This window comes from Myxocyprinus asiaticus, chromosome 6 (genome assembly GCF_019703515.2).
Source record: "Myxocyprinus asiaticus isolate MX2 ecotype Aquarium Trade chromosome 6, UBuf_Myxa_2, whole genome shotgun sequence".
NCBI classification, from domain to species: Eukaryota; Metazoa; Chordata; class Actinopteri; order Cypriniformes; family Catostomidae; genus Myxocyprinus; species Myxocyprinus asiaticus.
This window is the reverse complement of record NC_059349.1, coordinates 53,587,548-53,603,111: the sequence shown is the minus strand read 5'-3', so window position 1 is coordinate 53,603,111 and position 15,564 is coordinate 53,587,548. Positions and strand designations below refer to the sequence as shown.

General features: G+C 37.2%; 1 protein-coding gene across 2 annotated transcripts in view; it reads left to right on the top strand.

The window, feature by feature from the left end:
* Window positions 1-5,675: 5,675 nt before the first annotated feature.
* LOC127443013 (rho GTPase-activating protein 45-like) overlaps window positions 5,676-15,564 on the top strand; it is a 51,745-nt gene continuing 41,856 nt past the window's right edge. For both annotated transcript variants that reach the window (XM_051701482.1, XM_051701481.1), the window contains exons 1-2: window positions 5,676-5,933; window positions 12,458-12,836. In XM_051701482.1, the coding sequence (XP_051557442.1) occupies window positions 5,841-5,933; window positions 12,458-12,836 (472 nt within the window). In that variant the 5' untranslated portion in view covers window positions 5,676-5,840. The remainder of the gene's footprint in view (window positions 5,934-12,457; window positions 12,837-15,564) is intronic.

Here is a 15,564-nt window from a genome sequence, read left to right as displayed (position 1 = left end):
ACTCCACAAAACAAACTTCAGCCAGTAGGTGGAATAACCACAAGGAAGTGTGTAGATTCATCCATAAAACTGTCCTGAAGGTTTGTTGCTTCTACAAAATAAACTCCAACCGATAGGCAGGCCAAACACAAAGAGCATGTAGATTCATCCATAAAACTGTCCTGAAGGTGTGTTGCTCTACAAATAAACTCCAGCCGCTAGGCGGAGCCAGCACAAAAAGAGGGTGCAGATTCTTCAAACAGTCAAGTGAATGTTCAGTGAGCCGGTCCACTCAGCTGCAACGTGAGCACAACAAGACGACCCACTCCATTGACTTTATGAAGGACATCGCTTTCTGTGGGCATGTAAATGTTTTATGGCCATCCTTATCTAATCTTAATTTGGCCAGGAATATTAGTGCAAAAGAGACCTTCCGTTGATGTAAAAGTTTCTTGCATTCCTTGAATCGATCACGTTTCTCTCATGTCGAGTTCGCAAAGTCTGGGAACAAGAAAATGCTATGGTTCTTCCAAGAAAGCCTTCCTTTGCTCCTTGCCTCGCTTAACACAAGATCTTTATCGGATTATCTCAGAAATTTGGCCAGAATTGATCGGGGCCTCTCTCCCTCCGCGGATCGCCAAGCCGGAACCTTGTGAGCTCGCTTGATTTCCAGCTTATGGCCTGCCATGTCGAGCAGACTCGGAAAGAGCCCATCCAGGAATTCCACCATATCCTGTCCCTCCACTCCCTCCAGGACTCCCACAATACAGATGTTATTCTGCCTGCTATGGTTTTCCATGTCCTTCAACTTCTCCCAGACACACTCCAAATCCACCTTGGTTGCTAGCAGATTAGCAGATAATTCCCTCTCCGATGACTCCAGGTAATCGATCCATTTCTCGACATCTCCCACTCTTGTAACCACATCAGTAAACTTCGCCTCCATGGCGGTGATCGATCGACGTATCACAGCAAGATCTTCCAAGTCAGCAACAACCTTCGTCAGCATTGCCGACATGTTCAGCATCTCCCGCCGCATTTCCCACATCTCTCCGACCAAATCGACTCCCAGGCCCGTGGCCTGCTCAGGGGTGTCAGCTTGAGCATGTAAGTGTCTTTTAATGTCTCCAGAACCTGAGGATTTTGAATTCTTTGACATATTGTCCTCCTAGAACAGTTATGGAACAGTGTATCGAACCTCACCGGTTTATGTCATAAAAAGTATTAAAACTAGCAAAGTGCGCAGAGCTCGCCGTTCACACTTCCGATCCTCGCATGGCATCATGTGACTCTCAGCTCCCCCTCTGATAAGATTAACCTCCACTAAGACATGATTCAGTTGGTCCATGCAGGCTCAATCTGCATTCGAAAAACTCAAAAGCTGCTTTGTTTCAGCTCCCATTCTCATAAATCCTGACCTGTCTCAGTTTGTAGTCTGAACAGACACAAACAAATTGGAATTGATTCAATCGGTCTAAGTGTTAGAAAGAAAAAAAAGTTACACTTGTACTTTCTTCAATGCTGAACACACACACACACACATTCATCTTGTTACAACCAGGGATAAAGTAGGTTATTACTTGTTATTCTACTCATTTCAGGTATGCAAAAGCTGACAAAAATAACCTCAAACAAAATGCTAAACTTTGACAAAAGTAGTCTTTGATAATGTTTAAGTATATATATCTAAACGCAGAACTTGTGACAAAATCTAGAAATCATCTTCTCTTCAACCAGGGATAAATAAGTAGCTCTCTGCAGCCATCTAGTGTTTATACTTGTAATTTCATCTGGTTTTTATGTTTTTTTAAATGGACAGCGCAGTTCGATTCTTGAGATTTTAAGCTTTCAAACGGTATATAATTTATGAGGATTGGCTCAGTATTTAGAAAATGTAAGAAAAGTCAAAAAAGTCAGTTTTCAAGCTCAAGGTCATATAGGTAAATAAATTGGTAAATAAAATAAAAAAGGTCTAAATACCCCCCGCCCCCCAAAAAATAAATAAATAAATAAAACACCCAAAATGCACAACTTTAGTGCTTTTACATTATTTAATTTAGAGTGGTTACATTTCTTTCATAACAATTAAAAGAACTACATGTTTATTGTTTCTGGCAACTTTTGACCAGGAACAAATGGAACGTGATTTAATGATGAACAGTGCGGTGCTGTAAGCGATTTATTTATTTTATTTTATTTTATTTTATTTTATGTTCATGGAAAGGTATGCAAAAAATGTTTACTACTCCCTGAAAAATATGAATGAAATGTGTTGAAAAGATATCTCACTGGTCTCTGTGACCGCTCTAGACTCTATGCTTTCTACCCGTCAATCATTTTGCGTGTTCTCATAGTATTGTAGTTGCAGCGAATTATTCAGGCATACTGCCAATTTTATGCCATGTTGTTCATAACAGTTGTCTGTTGAGGGCGCTATTTTGCTGCTGTTGTTTTTAACAACTGTTTCTACATGATGTCGTTCTCAATAAAGCTCATTTGGTATCTTTGGAGTGCGGGGTTTTGGGGGGGGGGGGAAGGGGCGTGGCTAATCCAACGGCTCAGCTTGTGGAAATTGTAAAAATGTCTAAAATTGCTTACAGCACCTTAAACTTCATGACATAATATTGATTAAAGTGAGCAAATTTAACTTTAAAATTTCAGTTAATACAGTACCTTTTACTAACAAATCCGATGTACATGGTACTTAAATAAACATTGTAAAATTTACATGAAACCTTTTATTGGAGCAGTTATCATTTTAAACGTGACCTACGGGAGCCTTTCACAGGTTAAATTAATGCATACTATGTAATCTATTGGACAACATCACCTTACAGTACTGGCAATAGAAACAAGCTACAGAGCTGTGCACACAGACCAAGTAGGTATAGCTGCAGTCCAGAGACCTTCAAATGCAGGTGGGGTTACTGCAAAAGCAAGATGCGCCAACTTAAAGTTAGGGAAAGGGTTAGGGAAAGGGCTCCTTATACCTGCAATGGCAGTTTGGAGCTCCCGACTCTATTGAGACTTACACCAATCACGTTGGTGTATGATTGGTGTGTGTGTGTGTGTGTGTGTGTGTGTGTGTGTGTGTGTGTGTGTGTGTGTGTGTGTGTGTATATATATATATATAATGTGTATATTTAAGCAATATCACGCTCGCAATCGTGCTATATGGCCCTACATCAGCACTGCTGTGATTCGGCCGCAGGCCCAGTGCCATAGGTAATCACAGCAGTGCTGATTTAGTGCCATATAGCACAATTGCGAGTGTGATATTGCTTATATACAACAGTTCAATGAACAAGACAATTTAAAAAAATTAGGAAGTACGGAAAAACAGAGTATGGTCATAAAAACGCATTTGTGCATGGAACTACTTTCTTACTACTGGATCAGAATCTGCAGTTGCTAGTTTAAACCAAATGATGCGTCCAAGCCTCCATTAGTAATTCAAAAATGTCACTTTAGAACTGGTATCACGGCTTGGGCTGTTTCTAACAATTTATTGGAGAAACAAGGATGTGTGTGTGAGAGAGAGAGAGATATGGAGCGTGTACGATCACCTGTTGATGATGCTGTAGTCTGTTAATCGGCTTTCTGAAGATAATGCAATTTTGGTCAAATTAATCCTATTTCCTCAGTGGAAAAATATGCATCCAAGCAGGGGTATTCCTCCCTATTTTGCGGTAGCCGGTGCGCAAGAGTTATTCACTATAGAAACCACCATTTTGAACAGTATTTTGTCTCCAATGTGGAAACTCTGGCAAGAGGTAAGCGCCTTGAGTGTGTGTAATTAATCAGTCTGTTGTCTCTCAGCTGTGATGAGCCTTAATGCTGAAGTTGTTAGTTTAAAGCCGTTTAAAGCCATTACCTAGCTTTAGAAGTGTAGTCATAATCCAAGCGATCACGTAGTGCTGATGAATGAAAACACTGACTGATGCCGACTCACTGCACGCCACCAGAACGGGTTCATATTACAAGCAAAAATGGTCTTTTACCTCCACCTGCTGGCTAAAATATGTAATGTCACAAAACTAAATGCAAAGAGACACATATAGCTCTTAACACATCTGTACTGCTCGTACACTTTAGTTTAGAATGGCATGAACACAAGCGGAGTGATGGTGTGAGACCATCAGTACTCATGGAATGTCTCTCGTCCAATCGGATTCGAGGACCGGAATAAAAATGGGCGTTTCTCAAGCAGTGGGTGTTTCCAAACCATTGAGAAACCCTACTTTCATTGGACAGTTTAGAAACGCCCACAGATTTGAAAAACACTCATTATTGTTGCTCAGAGACCTAAACTTGCAATGCCGGCAGCTATATCCTTCTCCACAGACCTCAAGACTGTGCGAAACACAATGACGGTAACAATCAAAAGGTAAATTTTTGGATCATGAATGGGTAATTTTAAGCAGAAAACTTCTGACTTCACAAAACAAGAAGTGATCAAACCTACCAACAAAGTCAACAATAAAAACGGTGTAAATACACGTGCAAACGGAAACAATGCAAGCTCATTAATTATTCAAGCATGCTGAGAATACAAGCTTGAGAAAGTTAAGTACGTTTTACTTATTTTATTTTCCTTTGACATTTACTCTAATTAGCGAATACAATATGACAAGGTTTTCTACACTAGGATTGATACAGGTAAAGCTAACAAACAATTATGAAAAATATTTACTTTTAAGCAATATAATGCATTTTTACATGTTTGAATTGAGTACAAATGTACAATTTACGTAATATTTTCAAGTTCACGCTTTAACTTATTCAATGAAGAAAGTACTTAATCTTTTTTGCTACGTATATTTACCAAAAAATCATTTTTTTCGGTGTAGTAAAAATGATAATTTTTTAGATCAATAATTACATTGGTACTAGTACGCATGTCCTTTCCTGATATCAACGAATGAATTACAACTAGTTAAATTGCTAATTTTTTTAAATCGGTAATTTGGTTTACACTGGCTGGCCATGTTAATTTCTGAACTCTGTAATGTGATTGTAACTTGTAAAAAAGCTCCTAAATGTATTGATATTTGTTGAAATCCACGTCCAGATATCTAATATACCAAAACTAACATGTATGTATACATTTACAGGTATAAAAACATTTTCACAAGTTGTAGTTTGTGTTGATATCAGCATTCAGAAATGGATATTTACTGGTAACAAAGTTATTATTGATATAAAAAAATAATATTAATTTTTACTAATAAGTAGTATCCTACATAACTGATAGGCCTGTGTGAAATTGGAAGTTGTATTGAAATGTTAAATTGGAACTAGCAAAATTATTAATTATACATATCTGTAATTGCGTTTTGAAGATCACTGTGAAATGTTACTATTGAAAATGGGAGTGCAGATATCAGTGATGTTTTTTACTAGTTGAAATTACATTTTTGACATCATAAATGGATATTTCCGCGAGTAATGACGTTACTTTTAAATATTTAGTGCAAACCTTCACAATGAGCATTTTCAGATGGCTGATATCAATAATTTGCATTTTAACAAGTGGAAAAAATTCAATTGTAATATCTATAATTCATATCCTGCACCACGTGATCAGATGTCTAAAGGGCTGATGTTGGTGTTGCGTCATGTCTGTATGGTGACTCTCCGGCAGGTGCCAGCAACGCAACGCAACGCGTCTCTGCGCGCAGACAGACAGACGCGCGTCACAGCAGGAAGAGAGAGAGACAGAGAGAGTAACTGAACTTTCATGATGGGGAAGTAAAACTGTCAGAGTCGTTGAGGAGCCTGAGGAGAGTTTTAACCAGTGACTGGCTCGTTATTAAAACATCTCAGCACGATTTATTTGAGCTGGAGTAAACAGCGGGAAAATGTTTTCTCGAAAGAAAAAGGAGTCGACGAATAAAACACATTCACCCTCCAAGAAGAGCAGCGCAGGAAACTCCGGAGCGCAAAACGCGTCGGTAAGACCTGCTCTCATCCTTTGTGTTTATAGGTTGAAGATACATGGAGAATTTGTGCTCACGTGCTTCCTTTTGCCGCTCTTTTGTCTTTCTAACAGTTTTTTTAAATTTTTTATTAAAGAGTAAATAAATTCACATTGGTAGTGTGTCGGTTGCGTCCGATTCTTTTTTCGCGATTTGGTTCAAAACAACCGATTCACCGAGTCATCGCCCAAAGATGCTCCTAAAAGACGTTATATATTTTTTTCTGGCAGGTCCCGCCTACTGCGTTCTGATTGGCTGCTGTGAGCTACTTAAGCGGTCTGCTATTGGCCAGTTGAGAAGTCGTTCATATCGCCTTAGTAACCATAGTAAAATCATATGTACAAGTTGCAGAAAAACAAACAGCCACTAAGCTCGAAGTTCAGTGCGAATTTTAAATGTTTAACATTAGACAAGACAAAACTATCACATGCATATTAATAAGTTGTTTACAGCTTTGTCGATTAATATTGTAATGGGGGCGATGTAACATCACAGCTTCCAGTGTATGAACGTGTGTGTTTGTACTCTTGTTGGGTGTAATGCATTACTAAGTACTTAATTACTGTGATTAATTACTTTTTTATTGAAAAAAGTAAAGTAAGGGATTACTCTTAATTTTTCAGTAATTTAATTACAGTTACTTAACTGTATGTGATGTAATTGCATTAAATACTCTATAGACGCTAGAACAATTCTGTATAAAACAATAGTGAATTTAAAATCGAAATTGAACGTCTAATGTTAAAATGTATTTAACGCCGCCCCTTTAAATTCTTTGGCCAGTTCATGAATAATTTATTTGATTTTATATGAGTTATTTAAAAAAATTAAAAGAACAGTTTCATGTCTGTCCTTGTATTTTTCATCTGGTCGAGGTTGATCAGGGTTTTAGACAGTAATTAGTAATAAGTAATGCAGTTACTTTCCAGACAGAGTAATTAGTACAGTAATCTAATTCTACACTGTAGAAGATGTAATTAATTACTTTTTTAGAGTAACTTACCCAACACTGATTCTATACAGCTCAATATATACGATATGTAACATAATTTGTCACTTCTTTTATTTAACTTCTTATCATTAATTAATTCTGCAATTCGTTTTTAATAATTTAGAACGTTTAACTATAGGTAGAGTGTTTAAACTAAAATTAATTGATCAAGATGTGTGTTTGTGTAGCAAACTTAATATCAAGACATTAAAAGTCATGTAAATTACATGTTTATTAAAAATAATAATATTTCAAATTAACAATTAGAACAAAGGGAATAGTTCACCCAAAAATGAAAACTCATCATTTTCTCACCATCATGCCATCCCAGATGTATAAGACTTTCTTTGTTCTACAGAACACAAATGAAGATTTTTAGAAGAATATTTCAGCTCTGTAGGTCCATACAATGCAAGCAAATGGTGACCAGAACTTTGAAGCTCCAGAAAGCACATAAATGCAGCATAAAAGTAATCCATAAGACTCCAGTGGTTTAATCCATGTCTTCAGAAGCGATATGATAGGTGTGGGCGAGAAACAGATAAATATTTAAGACTTTTTTTTTTTTTTACTAAAGTGAAAGTGAACGTGTAGATTTACGGTAGAAAAAGGACTCCCAGTATTTCCCTGTTTCTAGGAATATGGTAAGAAATAATTGACATTTTTGTATTTCTTAGCTTACATAAAAGTGAGAAATACACTGTCAACTGTGAATTAAAAATGTTGTTTTCCAAGCTTGCTGTCTTAAAATTATAATAATGCTTGTGTCTCCATATATTATTCAGTCAATTCAAGTTCTGCTTTAAATTGAATAAAATTACCTTGAAATATTTTCAGTTGCTTACCATCAATTCATTTATTTTCCACAGCATTCTCAGAAAAGTCTGACATTAATTGCATAAATACATATTATCTCATGGGAAGTGGTGGTTACCTTGACATTTTATCTTCTTATATTTGGCATACAGTGAAACTATAGATGTGGGAGCCAGGCAAAAAATCAGTTTGTTATAAAAAAAAATCGTATTCATTTCACTCATTATTGTTCAGGACAAAGTGATATGTCACACATATCTAACTATTTTCTTTCCAGTACATTTATTCAACCGTTTACATCATAACTAGTTTTTCTACTGTCGGAACGACAAAGTGTCAGAAGTTATAGAATCGATAACCATCCAATCAGAAGGCGTCGTCAAGCTGGTGACGTATAGACAACGTTCGTCCAATCATTTGACGTCTAAATATATCAATCACGGGAGTTGCTGGAATACGAATGGGAAAAAAATAACGCTCCTAAAAGTCGTTGTGCGCCATTTTGCATTGTATTTTTGTTAAACAATCACTACTAAACAGTACTACACAATCACTGTGATATTTTATGTCTGTTTTATTGTGCCACAGCAATATTGTCAAAAACATAATTAAATTAACATTCCCAATGTTATTGATATGCATTAATGATATTAACTTTTAAGTTATATTAAGTTATGTTTTACTCATTAACAAAGTCATACCTCAGTTGAGTGATTAAAGGTTTCGCGAATTGGTTCGACCAAGTCATTAAAATAAGAATCGTCTCCAAAGAATGAATCATGCACGAATCTGAGAACACTAGTGTGTTTCAGTGTCGCAAGCGGCACCTAAAATAATTTGTAGAGGAAGTCAAAATTGAGTCATACCAGAGCAAGTTTAGGCTTACAGGAGGCTCTAGAATATGGATGGGAAAAATTGTCAGATGTATTTGTTAGGAATTTCTCATTCTAGAATGGAGAAAATGTCCAATCAATAACCATAATGCTATTATGAGGCCAAAACAATAGGGCCAATTTTTGGAGGGTTTAAAGGCAGAAATGTGAAGCTTATAATTTTATAAAAGCACTTACATTAATTATTCTGTTATAGCTTGTGTATTATTTGAACTGTAAATTTGTTTAAATTGTAATTTTTAGTCATTTTAGGGTTTGATGACATTGTCACAATGGCAACTTTTCTATAACTTTACACAGATGTGGTTAGTAAGTGATGTTATCACACTAAAATCATGTTAACACATATTGTTTACATCTTGTTGCTATACTTTTGAAACAGTGAGTATTTTAACGTTTACGAATTGGCCCCATTGACTTCCATTGTAAGTGACTCACTGTAACACAGATTTTAGCTTTTTTTTTTAAATAAAGAAACTCATAAATGCTGTCGATTGAGATGAACTTGTACTGAACCCGAAATATTCCTTAAATAAAAAATTACGTTTCCAGAAATTAACAATAGAATGTATATCGATTTTTTTAAGTTCCACGGTTCTTTATAAAATCAGCTCTGGCAGCTAAGAAGTAGTGGGCCATTTAGCTAACACTTACTAAGTGTTGTTATTGCATTGTGCAAAATATCAAAGTAAGTGGCATTTATTTTAAAGAAAGGTGGCACAAGTAGAGGTAGACCAATATGTTGGCTTCACCGAATAATCGGTGCCGATAATAATCGGTGCCGATAATAATCGGTTATCGGTAAAAATATATGCTGATTGTTTTTTTTATTTTTTATTATTCGTCCTTGTTCCTCTGTGGCCGGATCAGTGTTCATCCATACTTTTTTATCCTCACTTCAATGCATATTTTGTTATTTTGATTAGATAATGCATGCAAAGAAAAATGCGACTATATGGAAACGTACCCCGTCAGCAAGTACATTGTGTCTCCAACTACATATTTTGTGAATGATAATAAACCTTATTCCTCATTAAACCTCATTTGGTGAAATGCATATACACAGAAGTCTTCATCTGGTGAATATATTGGCTATGAAAAGCTTTATTGGGTTAATACATAATATAGATCATTGTAACAGGGCAAAGTCTCAGTCATTTCAAAATAAGAGTCCCGGTTTGTTACCGGCTTGTTTATAGTTCAAAACCTGTTCTGAAAAGTATGTGAAAGTGAATATTTATATTTTAATCATTTGTTTGTCATCATCATTATAAGCTAAATTTAACTTAGTAAAAATGCACAAATTCTACATTATATTAATTAACATTATATCATGAAATTGTATATATAATAATGACATGAGCTATCACTGTTTGAAATAATGTGTATAATTTATAAGTAATAACATTGAGTTTACATTCATTTGTATAAGAAACACTAATAAGGTTACTGTCACTTTAAGAGTTCAACGAGCAACTCGCAGTGTTCCGGTTCAGCGAACATCAGCGAGAATCTCTCAGTTTATTAAGCGCATCCATGCTGCACGAGAGTAAAATTAGCGATGGAATGATACCATTTTTTCTCTTCCAATTACAATACCTGAACTATCAGTATCGGCCGATACCAATCCCGATCCGATACCAGTGTTGTTTTTTTCTTAATGAGTTTAAAACATCTATAATTCACACAATAGTAATTGTACTATACATTGGTAATACATTTCAGTTGTAATTTATTAAGGCTTTTATTTTGAAAGTCCGGCACTGAGCGCTCCAGGAAGTCTGTGTTTGAGTGTTTGTTTGTAGGCTAATTAACAGTAGTGTAATATGCTTCTCATTCAACGTCTGGCAAAATGATTGTCTGGTGCCATTCTCAATGCATGTTATAGGCAGAACGAAATATTGATCATCTACATCTAAGATGGAGTTTGTGTGGAACGACCACATATTGCGCTGAGCAGCGTATCACGAGCATCTGCGCGTGTTTATGTGTGTGTGTCGGCAGAGCGGCTCTTTCAGTAAAGCGTGGTGCCAGAGACTACTTGGCTGTGCATGCTGACTGTATATTTATTATTAAACACTTTTGGATGACTGTAAGAGCCTGAATATTTGCATGAGTTATATGGACTATTTTAATGGTGAATTGAAGGTTATGTAATTCTTTGAGCTTGACAGTAACGTCAGTGAACAACATGCAATATCAGATATGGATCGGCTCGTCGGACCGATACCAGATCCGAGTAAAAACGTCAGTATCGGACCCGATACCGATCTAGGTATTGGATCGGTGCCATCCCTAATTAAAATTAATATTTATTTTTCTTTTTTTTTATCTGACTGTAAAGAACAGAAAGAATATTAAGACACATTATTCAATGAAAGTGGAGTCGCCTCATCTTTGATGGACACACATTACACGGAGGAAACGATCCGCTTTAATCTCAAGCACTTTTCATTAAAACAAGGCGATTTTCCAGGTATTCCAGTATTTACATTTCTAAAAGCAGTTTAAGGATCTTGTGTGAACCCTGTAAACAGTGTAGAAAAAAGCGCAGTGGGGTTGCAATCAAGCGAGAGAGAGATTATGATGTTTGACGGGTCACTTCATTTATAATCACATGGACGCAAAAATATCGAGATATATCGTCCCATCCCTACTGTTTATTTACTGGGATTTTGGTTGAATAATAAACAGCATCTGGAATTGTACAAATTTTGACTCTTGTTACCACTATGTCTGTTAGGGCTGGGCCAAAAAATGTAGTTTTCGATTCATTGTTTTTTTTATTTTTCATTTGGTCGATTCGATATAAATTCTCAAAAGACATGGATCGATCTTTTACTCCATGTGCAACCCTCCACTACAATGAGAGGAAATCACTCGCAAAAAATAAACGTTTTATTCAAATCACGCATAGCACTGATTAAATAAAGCCATTCGAGTCTCTCTCGTTATCATGGGCTAATTTAAAGATGCTTTTTACAGAAAGGCCAGTTTTCTTAAAGAGACAGTACCGATTTTTAGCACATGTTCAACAGATCAATGTAAATACCTGTAAATAGTACAAATTATGCAATTAAACAATAATAATGTAACAAAATATAATATATCCAGGGTTTTGAAATTAACACCCACCAACCTGCCAAACACAGGTAAAAATCGGCAGTGGCAGGTAACTCCATCACTAGCCATTTTGGCGGGTGACCTTTTCAGGGTTTTTCCTGCATTGAAAATTCGATGAATGTCAGGCGACTGGGAGCCACTGGCAAAGCCTATTTAATGGTATTCATGCTTCTCATAACTTACAAGACCGCTGTGCAGTGTGAATGAAGTGTGCTTGTGAATCGGAATCGACTCTGGAACTCTGTATCGATACCCAGCCTTAATGTCTGTTCCCGTCATAGTAAGGAAAGAACCAAAACATGTTTTTATCATTAATTTAAAAATATTATCGGCTGATTAATCGGTCATCGGCCTTTCCCACCACCTTAGATATCCGTATCTGCAAAATCCACTATCGGTCAACCTCTAGACACAAGTGCACTTTTCAAGCAAAACATTTCAAAAAAAGAAGTTTGTAAGGTTTCAAATTACAACAAAGACATGCAGTATTGTGTTACTTTATGTTCACCAAATGTTAGTGTCTCATGTTGATAGTGAATGTGCTGAACTCCACCTGTCCAATAACAGTCATTAACCCTGTTTGTAAAATTCACCTCTAAACAGACTATAATCATACCGTTCTCTTCCTCCATATCTCAATTTTCTTTCTCTTTCTCTCATTCTCCTGGTAAACTCAGCTGTCCATTCTTCAGGAACGCTCTCACTATGACACTATCGACGGCCCATGCACGTTGGGCCTTCCAGACTCTGTCCCTTCGTCCTGCCCTGGAACACCGGCATCCCACTCTAAGCTGGCTGGGTGCAATTCGCATGCCGTTTCAATCAAACGGCCGACGGGTCTCAGCCGTCACGCCAGTGCCGCCGGGCTCCCCTTCCAGACTGCTGGGACATGGGGCTTCCACAAGGGCTACGTACGGGCCGCTCTCACATACGGACATGTGGCGGATGGTGTGGAGACGTCAGTCATCGAGGTGGAGGATATTCCCTTGCTGCTTAGAGACGTCGCACGATTCGCAGAGGCCGTGGAGAAACTCAAGGACATGGTGTTGGGTGAAGGTAGGAGGGTTCGGTTTGGTTTTAAAAAGGGACGTTAAAAGCTGAAGTGTGTAATTTTTGTACCACTAGCATCACCACATGGAATGCTAGTGTCTAAACGGCCTCATGTGCTATCAATAAATTGTTGTTTCTCTTGTTGAGAAAGGACCATTTGTAATGTATGTTCCTTCTTTGCGTTTCCATGGAGACAGAGAGGAAGGAAGAAGAGTCCTGGCGTCACATATTTTTGTCGCAACCTTACATGCACTTGTCTCACATGCCCGCTTGGTGCGTTCTCTGGCTAGACATTATGTAGAGATGCTATGCAGTAGCTAAGGTTTTCTGAGCGGTTTGAACACATTGCTGTGTGGTTGCTAGGGTGTTTTTGTTTTTTTAAAGTCAAAAGAGTCCATCCCAAGTCTTTATGATATACAGCATTTTGATATACTGCTTGTATATCAAGCTGTGAACTTTTAAATAATACCAATCTACAGAAAGTCAGATTATTTTCATCAAATAGTTTATTATGTTTCCAGGAGTGTTGATTATTCATGTTTTTAGACGTTACAGACAATACATCAGAAATTAGCATAATTAATTCTGATTGAAAGTAATATCCAGCATCATCCAATCACTGCCAACCATGATAAAATAAGATTATACATTATAAATTCTGAATCTATGTACTGATTATCATTGTCACATGTCTGTCAAACATGTTGAGTGATCCAAACATCATCTGCAGCCTGAAACTGAACTTTTGGTCAGATTTTAGGAGTGAATGTACTTATAGAGAGATATATGATGCTCCCTTGCACCCTATTTAGTGAATGACTTAACCTCCAGTGTGCTGTCTGTCTGCACTGGTCTCAGAACAGTTCAAAATACACCTTATTTTCATCCTCCATATAAAGCCTCTTAACGCAACATTGATCAGCTTTTGGATGAACCCATAGATTCTCAGTGTGATAATTATAGGAATGCATTTACTAATGTTAATGAATAGAACCGTATTATACAGTGATAACAAAATACATTTCAAAATGTAAAAAAATTCAGTTTTCTTATATGTAGCATATATTTTCACCAATCATACACTGTAAAAAAAGAATGGTTGAGAAAATTTAAAAAAATCAAGGCAGCATGATGCAGTAAGATTTTTGAGTTCTTAAATATTGTCCTCTGTATGTGCATTTGTTCACTAAATGCAAAAATTATTGTTGAGATGAATACTAATTTCTTATTCAACCAACTATTAATTCACAGGTTCAAGAAATTTAATTTTGTAACCATTTCAATTATTTTGACATGAAGTAAACTGCAGTCTTTGCCTCTGAAGAGAGGTATGTCCTACAAGGCAAGGCAGTATTTACAATTGTTTGACATAGGCACACAACAGACCTCAACTCTAACAACTTTAATAATGGTGACAATCACCAAACCTCATTATAACCCCAATTCCAAAAAAGTTGGGACAGGGGCAATTTAAGACTAATGACAATTTGACGAGTTGAAATAACAAGGCGATGTGAAACAGGAGGTGGTAAACAGGTGAGGCAATCGTGTCATAGTATATAAGGAGCCTCCAAAAACAGCCTAGTCCTTCAAGAGCATGGATCAGTCGAGACTTGTCAATTTGCCAACAGATGCTTCAGCAAATAATCCATCACTTTGAGAACAATGTTCCCTAAAGACAAATTGGAAGGATTTTTGTCATTTCACCCTCTGCAGTGCACGATGTAGTTAAAAGATTCAAGGAATCTGGTCAAATCTCGGTGCGTAAAGGGCAAGATGAAAACAACGTCTGAATGCGCATGATCTCTGATCCGTCAGACATCACTGTCTTAAAAAACATCATTCATCTGTAATGGATATCATGAACATGGTCTTGGGATTACTTTATTAAACCTTTGTTAGTCAACACCATTCGCCGCTGCATCCACAGATGCAAGTTAAGACTCTACTATGTAAAGGAGAAGCCATACATCAACACTGTCCAGAAGCGCTGCCGAATTCTCTGGGCTCGTTCTCATCTTAGATGGAAAGTAGAACAGTGGAACATCGTTTTTTGGTCCGAAGAGTCCACATTTTAAATAGTTTTTGATAATCACAGCCGTCGTGTTATCCAGGCCAAAGAGGAAAAGGACCATCCAAGCTGTTATCAGCATCAGGTCCAAAAGCCAGTGTCTGTATGTGCCAGGGGTGTGCCAGTGCCCGTGGCATGGGTAACTCGCTGTAACACACATTCAAAGTTTGGGTATGGAAGGCGAGATGGGGGACCAGTGGCACGCATCAGGTAGGCTTTTATTTTCTGCCTTCAGTATATGAGCGCAGCCTTTTCAGTGCTTTTCTTATTTCAGTCAGTTCAATGTAAAAAAAAAACAAAAACAAAAAAATCTCAGTTAACAAACTTCTCAATCTTCAGCTTCACAATAAAACAATAAAACACACAAATATGGCACACCAGTTGCTGCACTCTTGTGTCGTTCTCTCTCCGCTCTCTGGTGTGTTTTGGGTGCTTTTGAGGTCTCTCCCCGCTATCACTGTAACAAGAAACAGCTGTTAGAAATCATGTCAACCAGCTTGACGAGCCACACCACTCCTTCTCTCCTGCAAACAGACACATGACCACACCCCCATCACCACACTTGCTCATCTGTAAGAACACCATGAATGCCGACAGATATGTAAAAACTTTGAAGCAACATATACTGCCATCCAGCACTGTCTTTACCACCATCTTGTCCTG